This window comes from Peromyscus eremicus, chromosome 3 (assembly GCF_949786415.1).
Source record: "Peromyscus eremicus chromosome 3, PerEre_H2_v1, whole genome shotgun sequence".
Classification (NCBI taxonomy): Eukaryota; Metazoa; Chordata; class Mammalia; order Rodentia; family Cricetidae; genus Peromyscus; species Peromyscus eremicus.
Window position 1 is genome coordinate 133,364,954 of NC_081418.1, and position 20,403 is coordinate 133,385,356.

General features: G+C 41.1%; 1 protein-coding gene across 3 annotated transcripts in view; it reads left to right on the forward strand.

Annotated features, from left to right (window-relative positions):
• LOC131907368 (murinoglobulin-1-like) overlaps positions 1-20,403 on the forward strand; it is a 40,428-nt gene that overhangs the window by 10,869 nt on the left and 9,156 nt on the right. For 2 of the 3 annotated variants that reach the window (XM_059258528.1, XM_059258526.1), the window contains exons 3-18: positions 3,375-3,524; positions 4,931-5,015; positions 7,246-7,432; positions 9,427-9,655; positions 10,384-10,510; positions 10,764-10,885; positions 11,381-11,432; positions 13,508-13,591; positions 13,859-14,035; positions 14,230-14,317; positions 15,116-15,272; positions 15,506-15,580; positions 16,075-16,255; positions 17,012-17,235; positions 18,632-18,850; positions 19,012-19,139. In XM_059258528.1, the coding sequence (XP_059114511.1) occupies positions 3,393-3,524; positions 4,931-5,015; positions 7,246-7,432; positions 9,427-9,655; positions 10,384-10,510; positions 10,764-10,885; positions 11,381-11,432; positions 13,508-13,591; positions 13,859-14,035; positions 14,230-14,317; positions 15,116-15,272; positions 15,506-15,580; positions 16,075-16,255; positions 17,012-17,235; positions 18,632-18,850; positions 19,012-19,139 (2,267 nt within the window). In that variant the 5' untranslated portion in view covers positions 3,375-3,392. The remainder of the gene's footprint in view (positions 1-3,374; positions 3,525-4,930; positions 5,016-7,245; positions 7,433-9,426; positions 9,656-10,383; positions 10,511-10,763; positions 10,886-11,380; positions 11,433-13,507; positions 13,592-13,858; positions 14,036-14,229; positions 14,318-15,115; positions 15,273-15,505; positions 15,581-16,074; positions 16,256-17,011; positions 17,236-18,631; positions 18,851-19,011; positions 19,140-20,403) is intronic. The other variant, XM_059258529.1, reaches the window with a different exon arrangement.

A 20,403-nucleotide genomic window follows, 5' to 3' on the forward strand; every position in this document is an offset into this window, starting at 1 on the left:
AAGGTGAGATGGTCCTTCAGGTTCCTGCTTTGCAGAGGAGACTGCCAGACATTCTACAGGACACAGGGAAAATCAACTAAAAAACTACTGACTGAACTTAACTAAAAAAAAGGCCTATAGGCTGAAGATGGATGCCCCAACATTACAGAGAAACTTTGGATGACTATCCAGGCAGGCAGCTGTGTTTGTCATTCTAGATTTTTGGAAGCTGCTTACAATGCTCTTCCTGTTTACTTAGGTAATATTATATCCTTCTGGGGTCTTTGAAGTAGTTGAAGACAAGATAGTTATAAGTATAGTTTTTCTTAGTCATTATAAAAGATAAATTAGATATTAAACTTTAGACTCACAAATATAGGATAAATAGAATATTTTCTTTAATTTTGCCAAATACAAATAGACTAGATATTGTAAGTAATTCTCACTTGATAACTGTTTTATTATATGTGATTTTACTAAGTTAAAGATAAAACTTTCTGCCAGGCGGTGGTGGCGCACGCCTTTAATCCCAGCACTCGGGAGGCAGAGCCAGGCGGATCTATGTGAGTTCGAGGCCAGCCTAGGCTACCAAGTGAGTTCCAGGAAAGGCGCAAAGCTACACGGAGAAACCCTGTCTCGAAAAAAAAAAAAAAAAAAAAAGATAAAACTTTCCTTTTTGATTAGACAGAAAAAGGGAAGTTCTGGGGGATGTCTTTCTGTATGCTGTGAATATATGGTGTTCCCATTCATTAACAAATAAGCTGCTTTGGTTATGGCAAGCCAGCTTAGAGGCAGGCAGGAAAGGAGAGAGACAAGAAAGAGAAAGGCAGAGGCCAGGAGACGCCAGCTACCATGAGGAAAAACAAGATGTAAAAGTAGTAGAAGTAGTAAAAGTAGTAGTAAAAGTAGAAGCACATGTGGCAATGCATAGATTAATAGAAATGGGTTAATTTAAAATATAAGAGCTAGCTATCAAGAGACCTGCCGTACACCATACAGTTTGTAAATAATATAAGCCTCTGTGTGTTTACTTGGGTCTGAGTGGCTGCAGGACTGGTCAGGACACAGAAAAACTTCCAGATACACCTGTTTCTTTCCAGCTTTTCTTAAATTATCCTGACTATCTTTGGCCTCAGGGCCTTTATCTTTCTCTATTCCTTTATACCTTTTCTTTCCTTCTTACTCTGTTGCTGGTTGTGTAGCTGTGTGAATGCCCCTGAAGTCCTCCTCCTTCCTCTCTCATTCCTTGCTTTTATATTTCTCCTCTCTCATATTTCTCCTTCTTTTAATTCTTTCTGCCTGCCACCCCCCACCTATTCCTTTTCCTGCCTTGCTATCGGCCATTTAGGTCTTTATTAGACCATCAGGGGTTTTAGACAGGCACAGTAACACAGCTTCACAGAGTTAAACCAATGAAGATAAACAAAAGTAACACACCTTAAAATAATGTTCCCCAACAGCTCTCATCCTGACAATATACATATTGGTTTAACTCATCTGCCTTTAAAATCAAATGTCTCTCTGCAGTTAAAAAATTCCAAAGACAGCCAGGTGGTGGTGGCACACGCCTTTAATCCCAGCACTCGGGAGGCAGAGGCAGGTGGATCTTTGTGAGTTCGAGGCCAGCCTGGTCTACAGAGCAAGATCCAGGAAAAAGGCACAAAGCTACACAGAGAAACCCTGTCTCAAAAAACCAAAAAAAAAAAAAATTCCAAAAACAACATAATCCAGATTTTCTGTGTGATATCCATCTTTACATGGCTTATTTTTTATATTAATTTTACTGTCTCTTTAAAGACTTTATTTTTTAAAACTATCTATTTGTTTATATAACTGTATATAACTGTATATATATTTTTTCAAGCCTACGTACATTTTTATACACACTGTAAACTATTTCAACTGAATCTGTCTTATTGTGAACCTATTGCTTTATACTGCAGCATTCTAAGACTGAAACGGTGCTGTGGTTGCTGGCTCTGCCTGCCTCAGCTTCCCAACATGGCGGTGGTACAGTTTAAGGCCAGTTCTGGGTCTGGAGCCATGTGTACCATCAACTATCAGAAGCAGTTCTATCAAAGCAGCGTGTAGCCCAGAAACCCCTTTTTTTTTTTTTTTTTTTTTTGTACTAGCAAAGGCTAACTCCACCACGCAGCAGCATAATGTGCCGTTTGTGGATGCCTCATTCCCACCATACTGCCCGTCAAATGTGCACGCCAGGAACCCGCCGTAGTAGCTCAAACCTACATGTTGCCACTAGCTGTCCATATGAGACATGAAGCAGGAACCTGATTTTGGCTCCATTTAGAATTGGTTATTAAATATTCTCAGGTTTAAGGTGGAAACTTGAGCTGTTGGGCGTCATTTGTAGCTAGAGTTTTCCTGCCTGGCTCACAGTCAGGACAAATCTCTCTCACCCACCAGTCCCACAGCCGCTCAGACCCAACCAAGTAAACACACAGAGACTTATATTGCTTACAAACTATATGGCTGTGGCAGGCTTCTTGTTATCTACTTCTTCTATCTTAAATTAACCCATTTCTATAAATCTATACCTTGCCATGTGGCTCGTAGCTTACCGGTATCTTCACATGTTGCTTGTCATGGCAGAGGCTGGCAGTGTCTCTCTGTCTCAGCCTTCCACTTCCCAGAATTCTCTTCTCTGCTTGTCCTGTCTATATTTCCTGCCCGGCTACTGGCCAATCAGTGTTTTATTAACAACCAACCAGAGCAACACATTTGACATATAGAACATTCCACAGCACTTCCCCTGTGGCTGCTAACCATGATCACTTCCATTTGGACATGTGACCTGCAGTCCCTCTCCCTCTTTCTAAATACATGCACTGCAGTTTGGAGGGTTGAGTACATCCTTCTGTCAAAGATGGAGGTGGCTTGGGTTTGTTTGTTTTGTTTTGAAATTTTTTCCCTGAATTTTAGGAAAAAAATGTGTACAGAAATCTTCATTCAGATCTCTTCAGGCTATTTACATACTGACTAACTCAATTTTTGTTTTGTTTGTTTTTATAGTGTACCAGTAGACTGAAATATACAACCTTGTATTTTATATTTATTGAATGGTTTATATAGTGTAAATATATTTCTAAATGTTTAATGTTGTATAGTAAGTAATGTTAAAATTACATCAATCTCAAATATAACATGCAGGATTTACGTTCATACCTTTTTTTAAATATGTGAAGTATTTTTAGTCTTTTTCTAAATATTGTGAACACCTTCAGAATAAGGGACTCTTCAACAGAAAATATTTAGAAAACCTTGTTTGGGGATCATTGAACATTCAAGCAGTGATTTGCAATGATCATCTTTTGTTTTCGTGAGTATATTTCAAGAAAGCCCAAGAAAGAAGCTCCCCTGTCTCCTGTTTCTTACAGATATATAATCTGCCAGATATGCAGCCCAGCAACTTCATCCCAAGTCCATACCAACTACTTGAAGATGAAGACCCATGTGAGTGGAATAGAGATAGTGATGGCCTCGTACCCTTACACTCAAATGAGAGGGATGTCTACAGTTACGTGGAGGTAAGCAGTGTTACCCACTAACATGCTGCTCTCGGAATTATTTAGGTTTCATGAAATGCTATATTGGCAGAGAATTTTTAGGGTCATGCTGTGGGATGGTTTGTATGTCAAATGCTCTGATTGGTCAATAAATAAAACACTGATTGGCCAGTGGCCAGGCAGGAAGTATAGGTGGGACTAACAGAGAGGAGAATTGAGAGAACAGGAAGGTGGGAGGAGACACTGCCAGCCGCCTCCATGACAAGCAGCATGTGAAAACACCGGTAAGCCATGAGCCACGTGGCAAGGTATAGATTTATAGAAATGGATTAAGATATAAGAACAGTTAGCAAGAAGCCTGCCACGGCCATACAGTTTGTAAGCAATATAAGTCTCTGTGTTTATTTGGTTGGGTCTGAGCGGCTGTGGGACTGAAGGTAGACAGAGATTTGTCGTGACTGTGGGCCAGGCAGGAAAACTCTAGTTACAGGGTCAGGCCAGGGATAAGAATCACTAGTAGACCAACCACCTCATAAATGGTGGTTCATGTATTCAATCCCAAACATTATAAAAACTGCATCTTGGAAAGTGCCCAGTACAGGCACAGAGAAGATAAGTGATATTTTCTTTTTCATTCTTTTTTCTTTTTTTTTTTTTTTTTGAAACAGAGTGTCACTATGTAGCTCTGGCTGTCCTAGCACTCACTCTGTAGATCAGGCTGGCCTCAAACTCACAAAGATCTGTAACAAATCTTTCTCTGTCCCACCAGCCAGCTCCCACATAAAGACACAGAGAATTATTATTAATTATGAATGTTCAGCCTTAGCTTAGGCTTGTCCCACTAGATCTTATAACTTAATTTAACCTGTTTTTATTCATCTACATTTGCCTTGGGGCATTTCACTTTTCTTTCATTCTGTATGTCCTACTTTCCTGCTTCCTCTAGCTAACTGCCTGGCAAGCTGGCCTCTGGTATACCTCTCTCTTTCTCCCACCTCCCTGCAACCTAAATTCCTCTTCCTACTTACTGTCCTTGCCCAAAAGTCCAGCTCATTCTCCGTGCCTAGCTATTGACCACTTAGCTTTTCATTAAACCAATCACAGTGACATATCTTTACACAGTGTAATCAAATATCTCTCAACAGAGATCTACCTGAGTCTGCCTCCCAAGTACTGGGATTAAAGGCATGTACCACTGTGCATGGCTGTGAATGACTTTTTAAAATAAAAGGGCTTTGTATCAGAGAACATATGTCTCACTATGAATTCTGTGTTCCCCCCCCCACTCTCTAAGGAGTATGAAAATACAATTTGAATAAGAATTCTACTTGAACATGGGAACTTATATCTGAATTAGTTATTATAAACACATTAGGATTTTTACAGAATTTTGAGATATTTTGCTGGATTAATAATTTTCTTTCCAGGACATGGGCTTAAAGGCATTCACCAACTTGAAGATCAAACATCCTAAAGTATGTTTGGATGTTGAGATTTTTACTCCAATAGCAGGTAAAATAACAAATCATCGTTTATTTTCAGAATAAAATAAATGTGAATTATTTATCAAGGATGATAAAATTTTAGAGCATGTATAGTATCCAAATAAGAGAGAAAGAGCCCAAACCTACCTGAGCAAAATGTGTCCAAATGCATGCTGGTACTACAAGGAAGTTAGAGATTGGAGGCTCTTCCTTCAGTGTTAAAGAGACAGACAAGACAAAGGGCAATAGTGTAATAGAGAATCATTGTGTGAGGTGTGAAGAACTTTTGTAGACATGTCAGAGAGGTGAAGAGAATTTCCTCAGTATTAGAGATGAAGAAGAGAAGGAAAAAGCCAGGCATTGCAGGTAGAGGAGAAGATGGAAAAAGCAAAGCACTCGGGTCTAAGGTCACACTCACTCTCTCTTCAGCCAATACCAACCACGTGTAACCTTTCCCTCCTCCTTCATGGGAGCCACTTCCAGAGTGGCTGCGCCAGTTTGCATTCCCACCATCAGCAAGAGAGAGTTTCCCTTTCCCGTTCTTCTCCAAGTGGTTGTCAGGTGTTTTGTTGACTAATCTGACTGGGGTGAGATGAATCTCAAAGTTGTTTTAATTTAGATTTCCTGAATTACCAGCATGATGAACACTTTTAACAAATATTTTAGTCACTTTTATTTCTTTTTGAAAACTGGGTTTAGATGCACAGCCCATTTTTCAATTGAGCTGTTTGTTTTTTGACTCTTTGTTTTTGAGTTCTTTATATAGTCTGGATACTTACCCTCTATCATATGTATAGAAGCAAAGATTTTCTCCCACTATGTGGGCTTCCACTTCACTCTGTTGGTTGTTTCCTTAGCTGTGTAGAAACACTTTAGTTTTTTGAGGTCCCATTTGTCAATTATTGACCTTAATTTCTAAGTGAATGGGTCTTATTTAAAAACTCCTTTCCTGCACATCTGTTTTGTAGGGTTACTGCTTGTGTTTCCTTTCTAGCAGTTTCAGATTTCATGTTGAGGTCCTTGATCCATTTGGAGTCGATTTTGTGTGGGGTCATTGATGTAGGTCTACTTTCATTCTTCTATATTGAGCAGGCAGTTTTCAGAGCACCATTTGTTGAAAATGCTGCCTTTCCTCTAGTGTGTGGTTTTGCATCTATGTCAACTATCAGATGATCTGTGTTTGGATCTTATATTTTGTTCCATTGATCTACATGTCTATTTTTGTGCCAGTACCATGCTGGTTTTATTACTATACCTCTGCAATATAACTTGAAATCATGAATCCCTATCTTCACTATTATTTATATTCTAAATACTAAAATTTATTTTTACATGTGTGTTAACATAAAATAAAACATAATTCTGACTGGACTGTATTAATTTTCCTTATATTGATTTGAAAAGAAATCAAAATATCATCACAAGCAAGGAACTAAGGCACTGTGACTACTCTAGACAATGAATAAATAAAGCTGTCTGTGTGTATCTGTATTTGAACAATGGGAGAGATTTTCAAGCCAAGATTCAGTTGGGAAATAGAAACCCTAACTGAATCTGAATGTATACTTGTTCTTGGAAAAGCAGAGCACAGACCCTCTGTTGCCACGTTTAATCTTGCATTTCTTGCCCGTATAAACCCAAGCCAATGCTATGATTCTTGAGTAATAAACTTTCTTTGCATCACCAAAAAAAAAAAGAACCAAAACAATCTTGATATGGACTTTTCCGTTGTGTGTATCTCTGATCCAAGAGTTTCCTACCTATATCTCTTTCAGTTTTATATTAATGTAAACCATGAAAATATTGGGTTAATTCTACAGATCTAGAGAAAGAAAAAGCATTCCAAGAATGTCTCTGCTGATAATGTAGCCATCACTCAACTCTGGTCTAGAGTGATGCTCATTGTAGCCACAGGATCTGTTGCCTGGGAGATAGCATTATGGATCTTCAATCCTCCTAGTGGGAACATTGTATCTGTAAGCATTCCCTGACTATCCAACCCAAGAAAATATGCACTGTGCTTCCTACCAACTCCAGCTACACTAGGAGATGTTTTCTCCAGGATTTCATACTTTCTGCTTTTGACAAAGATGTTACCCAGCCTCCCCCAAAGTGAGAGGTTCAATGTATCATTTCCAGTGTCTTTGTAATAGCATCTAAGAGTCAAGAAGAAACTGAAAATTAAGCTACATTTACCCTGCACATTGTATCCCTTTGTACTCAGAACTATGTCCATTTCTTCCATTGTAACTTCATAGTATTTGATGTGGAAAATAGCAGTGAAGACTTAAGAATCATGAGATTAGTAGCACATAGAAATCCACCAATGGAGGTTCCACCACATAAAGATCCACCACGTGAAGATCCACCACATGAAGATCCACCTACTGAGACCTTTAGAAAATATTTTCCTGAAACGTGGATCTGGGATTTAGTCACAGTAAAGTAAGTAACTTCCATTTGTAAGATTCAGGCTGGGTATGAAAATTCTATTTCTTTGTTTTCTAGCACTTCTCTAATTAATTTCTATCATAAACTAACAGAATTTTCCCAAGTTCCAACCCTGAAAAAATTCCTCCCAGAGTCCTGGGGAAGACTCTATGTATAGCACAGAGTATCTGAAAGTAATCTATGTACACCATGCTCTTTTGTCTGTTTACTTTATTCCTCTATGACATAATTCCATCTATACAGCTTTAGCTCTGACCTCACATTCAGCTCCTCTCTGTGCCCACTTTTTTTATCCTCATAGTTTTAGTAAGCTCCTATGCTTTTGACCTTATCTTTGTCCTCTGTTCCTTCATCCTCCATCTTTACTCCTGGCTCTGAGAAAACTGTACAAGAGATCTGCCTCAACACCTACTGAATCTCTGCTTTTCTCTCTTCTCTCTGGCCATGTGGCTCTGTCTACCATCTACAGAAGAACTGCCTTTTTCTTTTTCTCCTCACCACATGACTCTCTACTGCCAGGAAATCTGCTTCACTCTTTACTCCACCTGGATATGCAAAAAAACACCTTTGTTCTCAGTCCATTGCTCTGCAAAGTCACTAGGCTGGAAGGCAAGGGATACACTGAGCTTCATCAGCATAAGAAACACAGCTATGCATCTAGGAGCCAGGTTGCCTCTGAAAGAACATTTTACCTTATTTCAGGGGCTTCAGGTACCTACCAGGTGGTCTAGTAGCTATTCTGTTCCTCCCTTGTCCTTCAGTGCTTTGTTTGGAGCTGGCCCTATCTTTGGATGTAGATAAAAGGGGATATTTGCAAAAGGCAGATACCTAATTCAAATGTCAAAAGGGAACAAGGAGCTTAGAGGCAGAAGGCCCTGCCTATGTGACCTTATCCAAGTACTGGCCCAAGCAGGATGCTTACACATACACATTCTATGGGAATTACAAGCACAAGAAGTCCATAATGAGGAGCAGTTGAATAACAAAGCTGAATAACACCAAATATTCCGTCATAAATGGCTTCCCACTAGAAAATGCCTTGAAATTGCTAGGTATACCTTTAATACACAACTGAATCTCTATAATATATTCTTGTGGCCTGTAAGAATAAACAAAGGAAATGAATCATTTAGAAAACCATAGTATATTAAACCATCAATTATAAAATATATGTATATCCATCACTCCCAGAAAATTCACCTAAAAATTATCATATACCTTTCTGATGCTTAAAACCATTCAGAAACGCCATATTGAGTAGGAATTAAGGCAGTCCTACATGGAGTAGACTACTAGACTGCTACATGGAGTGGCCCATAAAAGTCATAAAATCGTCCTATGGTATTTTAGAGATGGGAGTTCAGAGACAACTTCAAATCTATGTTCAAATTTCCAATAATACAAGGACTTTGAGGTGTCATGAAGCCATGATTTGAGCTGGGTAAACAAGACGACAGAAAAACTTCTCATTTTTGCACTGGAGTCCTGTTTACACTGTTCTCGTTCTATCGCTCCTTTCAAGGACTCAAAGGGAAGGGGTGGCATTAGGTCACACTCCTTGGATATTGTTGGTTAAACGGCGGAGGAGAATGCTGGTTGGCGGAAAAATCACAAGCCATGGTTACCTTTCTAGAGCTTTATTGAGAGAGAAGGAGAGAGGGAGAGAGGGAGAGAGAGAGACAGAGAGAGAGACACAGAGAGAGAGAGAGAGAGACAGAGAGAGAGAGAGAGAGAGAGAGAGAGAGAGAGAGAGAGAGAGAAACCAAAAAGAGGAGGGAGGACAGACAGAAGGAGAGAGAGTGTGGAAAAGCGGAGAGAACGCGCAGAGGGCAAGCCCGCTTTTTAGACTAGGACGCTGTTGCAGGCTGGTGACACAATTAAGGACATAATCCTTACATGGGTAGCTGTAGATCACAATCATAGTGACCATCTCAGAAATAACTAGTTCACGTGCTCACTTTCTGTCCCTCACATTCTCACTCTCCCAGCTCATCAGGAGTAGCTGAAGTGGAAGTGACGGTCCCTGACACCATCACTGAGTGGAAGGCCGGAACCCTCTGCCTATCCAGTGACACTGGACTTGGCCTCTCCCCTGCGGTATCCCTCCAAGCCTTCCAGCCCTTCTTTGTGGAGCTCACGATGCCCTACTCTGTGATCCGTGGAGAAGCCTTCACACTCAAGGCCACCGTGCTGAACTACCTCCCTACATGCATCCGGGTGAAGATCTTTCTGAATAAAGCATGACCAGAGGGAAGAAGGAAATTAGTGTGTGTAAACTTTAACTAAGAATTCAATGAAAAGAAGGAGTAAAGGGAGGAAGGGATTGTATTGGGCCCATCAGCACTGGTTCTAAAAATTCCCATACTCTAGCTACATATACAACAAAGAGTTGTTCAACAATATGGATACTACATAAAATGTATTAGGTGATTTTGCCATTATTGAAATAGTACATACTGTGCTGACAGACATAGATAGTCCATGTGACCTCTGGATACAGTCAAAAGATATGGTCCACAAAGATGTATTAGGCTGTTGTTCGAATAATATGGCATACTGTGCTACAATGGATTTTCCTTTGTTAGAGGTAGATATATACTTACATACAGTAGTTAAAAAAATCTAGTACAGTGAATATATCTTTGACATAAAAATGAAGCAAATATAAATAGATAAATTTATAATTCCTTCTCTACTTATTTGTGTAGGTAATACACAGATGATAGCTGAATAAAATTCTAGACATGTATGTGCAGATGAAATATATGCAAGCCTTCTGTGTCACCTTATGTGACATTTTAAGCACATGAGTCCCAAAATCACTGCTCCTATTCTCTTTTTAACACAAATCCCCCGACACCCTTTCACCTACCTCCATCCACACATAATATGTTGTCCTCCTGTGGTGACATCTTTGCTATTTCTTTGCCCATGTGGGACCACAGGTCGGTGTGCTGCTGGAAGACTCCCCTGATTTCACAGCTGTCCCAGTGGCAAAAGACGAAGATTCTTACTGCCTCTGTGCCAACGGGAGGCACACCACATCCTGGTTGGTAACTCCCAAATCATTAGGTGAGTGGAAACTCTGTAAGGGGACTCTGTGCAGAAAGACTGAATGCAGGAAGGTTTCTGAAGTTACTTTCTTCTCATTGGGCCCTCAAACTCTGGGTCACAGCTACTTCTGGCCCATGCTTACCACCTTCTTAAACACAGGACAAGCCCTTGAACTGCTCATAGAACTGAGGATACTTTGCAGATCTTGGGTTTTGGAGGATGCCAAGTTCCTGGCACATCTGAGCTCAGCTCTCTGGGCCGTGTGTTTCAGGGAATGTGAATTTCTCGGTGACTGCGGAAGCACAACAGTCCCCAGAGCCTTGTGGTTCTGAGGTGGCCACAGTTCCTGAAACTGGGAAGAAGGACACAGTTGTCAAAGTCCTGATAGTGGAGGTGAGTGACCTCACTTGATTGACAGTGTGCTGAGATTGGAGCGAGGTTGACTGTGTTTAGATGAAAAATAGAAGATAATAAATAATGTGTGACCTTAGGATACCTCACAGCAAGTGGCAAGCTTATACTTTAATGAGTGTGTTCTGTCTTTTTTTCTCTTCCTATTCTCTTTACTGGAGTCTGGAGGGGATGGGCTATGCCAGTTTATCTTCTTAAGCTTGAGCTCTGCCTTCTGATCCTATATTTTGTCTGTATTATCTTTCTTTGTTACCTTCTTTTGACCTGGCATCCCCAAATTCTCAAATGTTCATGCCATTCCTGAAATGGTGGAAAATTAGACCATCTAATTCCAGTCCTGGACCAAAATTAGAGAAGCTATCTCCCCTCACCACCATAAAAAAAAAAAAAAAAAAAAAAAAAAAAAATATCTCCAGCATCTTTCTGTTCGCACACTCAGTAATTTCTCATGTCTGAACTTTTTATCTTTTTGTCAAGCCCGAAGGAATTAAGAAAGAACACACCTTCAGTTCACTGCTCTGTGCATCAGGTGAGTATCCTTCAAAACAGCAATAAGATATTAACTTACATCCTCTACTTAGATCTCTTGAAATATTTCTATAAGAAAACAAGGATAGTTGAGTAGCTTGGTCTGTTTTGGGGTCCCCTAGCAGTGGGATCAGGACCTGTCCCTGGTGCATGAGCTGGCTTTTTGGAACGTATTCCCCAGGCTGGGATGCCTTGCCCAGCCTTGATGCCAGGGAAGGAGCTTGTTCCTGCCTGAACTTGATATGCCATGCTTTGTTGGCACCCATGGATGCCTGCTCCTTTCTGAATGGGAGAGGAATGACTGGGGGTAGACTAGAGGTGGGAGGAGAGACTGGTAAAAGAGAAGGGAAGGGAAACTGTGGTTGGTGTATAAAATAAATGAAAAAAATTAATTAAAAGAAAACCAGGATACTGAATACCTTATAACCACTAAAAAAAAAATAATCAAACTGAGCTACATAAATTATCAAAATCTTTACTCACCTGATGCAGCTATGAAGAGTACAGTCATGGTATACCTAGAACTTCAGAGGTCATTATGGCCCTTTTCTCTAGACCACAGAAACCTTCTCATCCAGTCAACCTCAGGACTTAAAAAGTTATAGCTAGGGAATAGCTAAGAAGAGAACACAACCAAAAATTACCTCAAAAAGAGGAAAAACACAGAAAATATCTTGGGAAGGACCATGTTTGTTATGTATTAGATTATAAATAAAAACAAGTGTTTTTATGGCCGAATAAATTCCATACATAAGCCAAGCTACATCATGATGTGTACCAAACATAATATTTCTCTGTAATAGTTGTTTCTATGACTTGTTCTTTCATCCATGCTCCTCACTGGATGCACTATTGCAAAAGAAATACAGCAATGTGTCACACAAGGGGAGCTCTCTGTCCCCTGGTAGGGACAGGCACAAAGGCAGAGACTGTCCACTCACAGGACTAATGTAACAGTGACTAATACAGTGTATAGAAGAAAATCATCATATAATGCTAAAGTCCTTTAAATGTTTTCCATGGAAGGAAGAGCATGAACGGGGTTACTGGAGATTAATTTTTTAAAAACCAAGGACAAGGTAACAAAAACCTGATTCTTCCCATTGATCAATTCTGGTTCTCCTGATACTTATTTATCACAAGGTAATCTGGCCATCACCCCTGCCATAGGAAAGCCTTCCATGACAGCAGCTCAGGAGTGATCAGGGAAACCTCCTAAGGCCACTCAGGGGGAACCAGGAATAACAAAGGCCAGTTCAGAATTTATCCATTTATTTATTCTGACATGCTGGAATTTTGTTCATACATTGCCTTATTTTAGGTTTCCATAGCTATGATAAAATACCATGACCAAAAGCAACTTGGAGAGGAGAGGTTTATTCATCTTACACAGTCAAGTCCCTCATGAGGGAAGTGAGGACAGGAACCTGCAGGCAGGAACTGAAGCAGAGCTGTGGGGGAGTGCTGCTCACTGGCTTGTCTTCCCTGACTTGCTCAGTTTGCTTTCTTATACAGGTGACAGGACCACCTGCTCTGATGAGGACCACCCACACTGGGCTAGGCCCTGCCAATATATCATTAAAAAGAAAATGCCCCAAGACCTGCCAATAGGCCGATTTTATGGAGGCATTTTCTCAATTGAGATCCCTATTCCCAGAAAACACTAACATATCAAAGTTCACACATGCACAAAACAAAGCAAAAAAAAAAAAAAAAAAAAAAAAAAAAAAAAAAAAAAAAAAAAACCCAAAGCAAAATATACCCAAACCACAATTAAATAAATAAATATATTTTCATAGGTTTATTAAATAATCAAGTAAATCATTGACAGGAGACTCAGAAATTCCTTTGGGAGGTACTTTGCTTCAGTACAATCAGTGATAAAAGCAGAAGCAATAGAGCTTGGCAAGCCAATACTACCAGGAAATGTGGATTTGAGATATTTTCAACAAGATCATTTTTCTAGAGAGACAAGAAGTCAAAACTTAAAACACAGTTCTAAGCAACTGACCTTAGGGCACTTTAGAAGTTCTGAGTACTGAGATAATCATTGACCTGTTTGTTTTGTTTATTAAGATGCCGGCATATCTGAAAAATTGTCGCTGATGCTCCCACCAGCAGTAGTGAAAGATTCAGCCAGAGCCCATTTCTCTGTGTTGGGTGAGTCATTCCATCCCTGGAGGATTTGGGACAATAGTCACTACCACTGCCCTGTGTCCACCGTGATTCCAAATGTAGCTTCTGAGCTACTACACTTGAACTCTTTGACATCTTTCTTCTGTCTCTAGACCCTCAATATCCACTGGGTTCCCAGCACACCACACCCTTGAAATTCCTTCACATCATTGGAAGTGATTCTATTAGAGATGTTACTTTGTTCTTGAAGATAATGGCTGTTCTGTCTGATGTTACATCTCTCACTTCCAGGTGATATCTTGAGTTCAGCCATAAAAAACACACAAAATCTTCTCGCAATGCCCTTTGGCTGTGGGGAGCAGAACATGGTGCTTTTTGCTCCTAACATCTACGTACTGAAATATCTGAATGAGACCCAACAGCTGACTGAGAAGATCAAGTCAGAGGCCATTGGTTACCTCAATGCTGGTCAGTAAGACTTAGAAACTGCAGTTTGTTCTTGTGAATGGTCTCTCTAGACACGGGCTTAGCATTGGAGGGAGGTTCTCATTCAGTCAGTCCTATAAGCCAGAGTATGTGAGGGCCTCTCTGGCTTCAGACTGACATCCTGTCCTTCTCTGAGCATCAGTTTCTTCAAAACACACCCAAGCCTTCCATTCCAGGCTATCAGAGGGAGCTGAACTACAAACACAAGGATGGCTCCTACAGCGCCTTCGGGGATCAGGGCGGCCAGAGTGAAGGAAGCACTTGGTAAGGAAAGTCCACTATGTGTCAGGCTTGCTCCACTCTTGGTCCTCATGGCAACTCTACATATATCTTATGTCATGGGAATACAGCTGATGCCAGGGCTGGAGACAGACATGTTTGAGGTAGCGGGAATCCTAAGTACAGAACTGAAATTGTCTCAAAGCTCATCTGCCTTGAATCTGTACCACCTGTTTTACTCAGTTCAATACCCTGAATATTTCATTCCTTCACAAGATCTTTCATCAGTAAATACCCACCTGCAGCTACATATTGCTGAGCATCCAAAGATGCTCATAACTGAGTCTTAAAAAGCTGATACTATTCTTCATGTGGTCCTGTATTACAAAAATGTGTTCTTGGGATAAAGCACACAGACATTACAGGTGACAAATGACATAGAAACTGATAGAACCAGGAAGTTAGCCTAGGAGAGGGATGGACATTTTGAGGTGGAAAACATGTTGCAGGGGTTTTAGGAGAGAAGGTTTTCTGACCCACAAGAGAAAATCATCGGACAGGAAAAGGCTAAGATGAGGGTGCAGGTGTTAGGGAAACAGGAGAGTGAGTGATGGAGAAGCAGTGAGAAGCAGAGCAGGAAGCAGCTGGACCACACTGGAGTGTCCACATCCAAGAGGACCAGGGATGCAAGACTACTTTGAAACAGCAAGAGACACTGTCAGCTTCACGCGCTCAGAGACCCTTGGACTATTACTCATGAGTGTGGTCCAGACCCCAGAAACCCGTGTGTGAAATGCTGCATCAGAACAAACGCCCTGTCTCCCCGCTCTCCCTCCCCATCAGGCTCACAGCCTTTGTGCTCAAGTCTTTTGCCCAAGCTCAAGCCTTCATCTTCATCGATGAAACACACATCACCCACGCCTTCACCTGGCTCTCCCAGCAGCAGCAGGACAATGGCTGTTTCAGGAGCTCTGGATCGCTGTTCAACAATGCCATGAAGGTGACCTATTCTGAACTACTTATAAGCATGATGACCTAATAATAACATCTGAAAGTGGGGCCATACTCCTTACCACTGGGACAAACCAGCCTTCAGGCTGAGAATGTACTTTTTCATAATGGGGGTATAAATGAGAACTTCCATTGAATATGAAGGATGATTACAAGCAGGGAAGACATATTTAGTGGATTGCTTGCTGTATACTTTACCTATTTCATTCCTTTTGTTTACAGGGTGGAGTAGAAGACGAAGTGACTCTCTCAGCCTATATAACCATTGCCCTTCTGGAGAGTTCACTTCCAGACACAGTAGGTGCCACATTGCTTCTCCATCTTCCCAACTAGTGTAAAGTTTGTGGCTTCCTATTCTCTCTAAAGTCAAATGACTGCTTTCTTCTTCACAAGATTTTTGTGTTTGTAATATTCCATTAATGAGCATCCACCTGTTCAATGAAATCCTGGATGCATTCCAAAAATCAAGTCAAAAACATGTCCTCTAATACTGTTTTATTAGTCTGTATTTAAATGGAATATAGTTTATAAAAGAAATGGCTCCCAAAGATGGAAAATAGATAGACAGATGATCAATGACAGAAGATAGGAAAGAAAGAAGGAAAGGAGGGAGAGAAGGAAGGAGGGAAGGAGAGAGGGAGGGATAGAAAGAAAGAGAAAGGAAAAAAGAAGAGTGGAGGGGAATGGAAGGATTCATTTGAAAAGCATAAATGTCTACATCCTCCTTGTTTTTTCCAAGGCCTGCTAGGACACTTTTTCATGTTGCTCAGGATTTGTTGTTCTGCCAACAGCAACCTGTTGTCTCCAAAGCGCTGACCTGCCTAGAGTCATCCTGGAAGACAATACAGCACAGGGGAAATGGCAGCTCTGTGTACACCAAGGCTCTGCTGGCCTATGCTTTCGCTCTGGCAGGGAACCAGGACAAGAGAAATGAAATCCTAAAATCACTTGATACTGAAGCTGTAAAAGAAGGTAGGAATGTGTGTTATCGTGTTTGTCTCCATCCAGTTCCGGTGACGGGAAACAGGGGAGTAGACGATGTGTGGACATAGTATCACATTTTAGTTCTGTCCCTATGGCACACTGAGGTTTCTCCTTGGACTGACACATTAGGAAATTAGCCTTTCTTCTACACACAAACACCTTCTCTTCAGTACTTTCTCCTAGTGTGACCCAAATCAACAAATGCAATATCACAGTAGAATGCAACACAGTTCCCACTACCGTTACAAAGGGAAATGTAGCTAAAACTTAACTTTCCTCTCTGATACACATATACCTGTCAGGAGGAGCAAGACTATAAAGAACAGGAAAGAAGAAATGACGATTCAAGGTTTTGCTCTTTCAACTGCAGTTCTGAAGCCAATGGGAAACTTCCCTGAGTCATTTGGACTGAACACTGAACAAGTGATGTTTTGTAGGGTGTGAGGGAATTAATGAGTGAAAGAATCATGTCTGTTCTTGTCTTCTCACCAACTCGGCTAGAACATCACTGAGGATGCAGTTTAGTTAATACCTTAGGAATTTCTGTCTTGATATCTTTCTCAGTCATACACTATCATACCAACAGCAGATTTTTTTACTGGATATTAATAAATCTGGGGATATTGTGAGTAAAAATTTTCAAACCTACTACAACCTTCTTCTATTTTCTTCTTTCTAGATAGAGACATACAGTCATTCATTGGCTACTCACACTTCTAGTTATTTCTCTATTTTTACCCTAAGACAACTCCGTCCATTGGGAAAGACCTCAGAAACCCAGGAATTCAGAGAGGTATCTGTACAAACCACAGGCTCCCTCTGCTGAAGTGGAGATGAATGCCTATGTCCTCCTCACTCTCCTCACTGCCCAGCCAGCCCCAGCCCCTGAGGACCTGGCTTTGGCAGTGCGCATCGTGAAGTGGATCACAAAGCAGCAGAATTCCCATGGCGGCTTCTCTTCCACACAGGTCGGTGACTTTCCTTCAGAGTCCCATGCAGTGAGGGGATTTGAAGAAGAGATGCAGGAACAAGGAAAAGGGGAAGGGGAGAAAAAAAAACAAGGACATTTTACTCATGGGTATTTTGAGTCTATAAGAAGTGAGGGATGATACATTCCATAACAAATTTTCCTAGTTCCTGTGTTCAGACACAGAGGTCTCATCATATCACATTTAGTGAAACGTGCCTAAGTTGCTGAGGACTTCTGACCCAGACCCAAACCTTGATAGAAAACAATGGCAAAAACCCTGGAGTGTCCGGAATCCTTACATAATCCCTCGCTCTAGAATAGCACATAGAGTACCTAAGAGATGCTACTTGGACCAAACTGCATCTTTATCATCGTTTTGCTCTTAGGTGAGGCCATTCCCCTTCTCCTGACAGACTCTCCTTATCTTATATGTGGAGAAATTGCCCTCAGGTTTTCCCCAAGCTAGTAGAACTCCTGCAGCCCTGCTTTACCTCAGGACAGTTGGAAACAATCAAGGCTGTAAACGATTTGCTTTATCATCTAGTCAGTATAATTCTCATGAGGTCATAGTTTCCAAAAATACACATCTACCATAGTGTCTATAAATGATGCTCCTATATTCAGGGCAAATATGGCAGAGTTAATCTCCAGAGAGGGATAGTGAGGAGGTCAGTTCCTCTAAAGGAGGGTAATGTACAAACAGGAACCTTCCATGACATTAGCCACAGTGCTTTGCATTCAATTCTATCAGTCTTTCACCTCACTAGACAATCTGCATTGTAAATGACAGTAACACCCTCACTGCATGTTTCTGTTCTCTTGTTGGGCTCTGCAGTCAGGATAGCATCTGGAGCTGACTTGGAATAAGGAGGGATCCTGTGGCAGAGATCCTCTCTAGAGCATGGAGTACATCCCCACAGAGTATGCTGCCGAGGAGCAAGGCAAGGAAGGACAGCACTAGATCACAGTTGTTCCTATATTTGATAAGATTGGATCGTGACCAGCACTTGGCCATGATGTTGATGTCTCTTGAGTGTTCATCAGTGCAGAAGAAAGTTTGGTGATGAGGGCAAGAACGTGATTTTGTTGAAAGATGCTGGGCATCATCATCATGGGAATCAAGGACAAAGGAAGATAAACAGTAAATGCTAGGAGAAAAATCTAAGTTGTATTTATTCTTTGTTGTGGTTTGTGGGAATGTGCATATGCCAGGGTGCTCTGTGTAAGGAGGGAAATTATGTGGATGTTTTTTGGTTCTCAAATATTTCCTAAATTAAAGTCTAGAGATCAAATAACTAGAGCAAAACCTCATGACACTTTTGTCACAGCCTCGGGAAGAGCCTGAACCCTTCCACACTGATGCTATCCTGAACTTTTACACTCATCCCTCACAGGACACTGTGGTGGCCCTTCATGCTTTGTCCAAGTATGGAGCTGTTACTTTTGCTAGAAGTCAGAAAACTCCTCTGGTGACCATCCAGACTTCAGGGTCATTTTCTAGTGAGTTCCAAATAGAGAACAGCAATCGCCTGTTGCTGCAGCAGGTCCCACTACCAGACATCCCTGGGGACTATGACATCAAGGTGTCAGGGGAAGGATGTGTGTATGCTCAGGTAAGATTCTGGGGAATTGGTGAATATACAGCTGGGAACTTCCTTCCCCAAAATGGAACGTCTCCCTTTGCCCACCTGCACACATCATGCTCAAATTTGGAGAAATGGATCCAAGGATCCAGTGCAATGGAAGTAAAGTATTTCTATTCACTACTTGTCAGACAATGCTAAGATACAACGTGCACTTGGAGAAACAGGAGTCTGCATTCACTCTGCGGGTACAGACAGTACCTCTGACTTGTGATAACCCCAAAGGCCACAACAGCTTCCAGATCTCACTAGAAATCAGGTATGAGCCTCTGTCTCTCTCTTGGCTACTACAGTGTTGTCTTCCTAGAACTCTTCACAGAATGGGTTCAGAGATATCCAAAGCAAGGCTCTTCATTAGGATTTTGTTTTGTCAAAAAAATAAATACTTGACTCCAGCAAAGTGAACAATGAAGAATTATAGAATTATAATCTCTAATTAGTCTACTTTTGGGGTTCCTTTCTCACCCACTATCATAGTAAAATAATAGATTATTCTTTTTTCTATGATACTTTGATGTGGGCTATTCTTCACCAACAAAGGCAAGCCTTCCTGGTATTTTAAGATTCCATTTTTCCAGAGGGAAAAAAAGATATTCTGTTCTTCTGACATGTGTCAAAAACTTCATATAAACTATAACCAGCAATGGGTGCTAACTGCAAAAACTAAAGGGATCTTGGATGAAAAGAAGACTTCCACAGTGTGACCTATTATCTTGTTTCCCACAGTGTGATGGGGTGTAGCTTGTTGTTTTACTCTTTGGGAGACTACCACCCTGCTTTCGAATAAATACATGGATACTTATTCTTACTTTGTGAATGACCAGCCTTAGCTTGGCTTGTTTCTAACCAGCATTTCTAACTTCACTTAAATTATCCCATTTCTCTTTAACTAAGTTTTGCCCCTTGGCTTTTTACCTTTCCTTATTCTATATACCTTGCTTTCCTTCTTATTCCATGGCTGGTTGTGTGGCTGGTGGCTTGGTCCTTGGTGCCGGTTGTCCTCTCCCCCTTTTCTTGCTCCTCACTCTTCTTGAGCCTAGATTGCTCCTCGTATATATTCTCTCTGCCCGCCAGCCGTGCCTATCCCTCTCTCCTTCCTAGTCATTGGCCATTCCCCTCTTTATAAGTCCAATCAGGTGCTTTAGGCGGACAAAGTAATACAGCTTTACAGAGTTAAACACATGCAACATAAAAGAATGCAACACATCTTTGCATCGTTAAACTAATATTCCACAACAGTGGTGTGTGTACCTGTGTGTGTGTGTGCATGTGTGTGTGTGTGTGTGTGTGTGTGAGAGAGAGAGAGAGAGACAGACAGACAGACAGACAGACAGACAGAAAGACAGAGACAGAGAGACAAAGACAGGGACAGAAACAGAAAGAGAGGACAACTGTCAGTCCTCAGGTTCCACATATTTTAGGTTTTTGAGATAAGGTTTCTTACTGGCCCAGGCTTTCTGAGAAGACTATGCTGGCTGGCCAGCATACCCCAGGGATCCCTCTATTTTTAATGAACTCCCAGA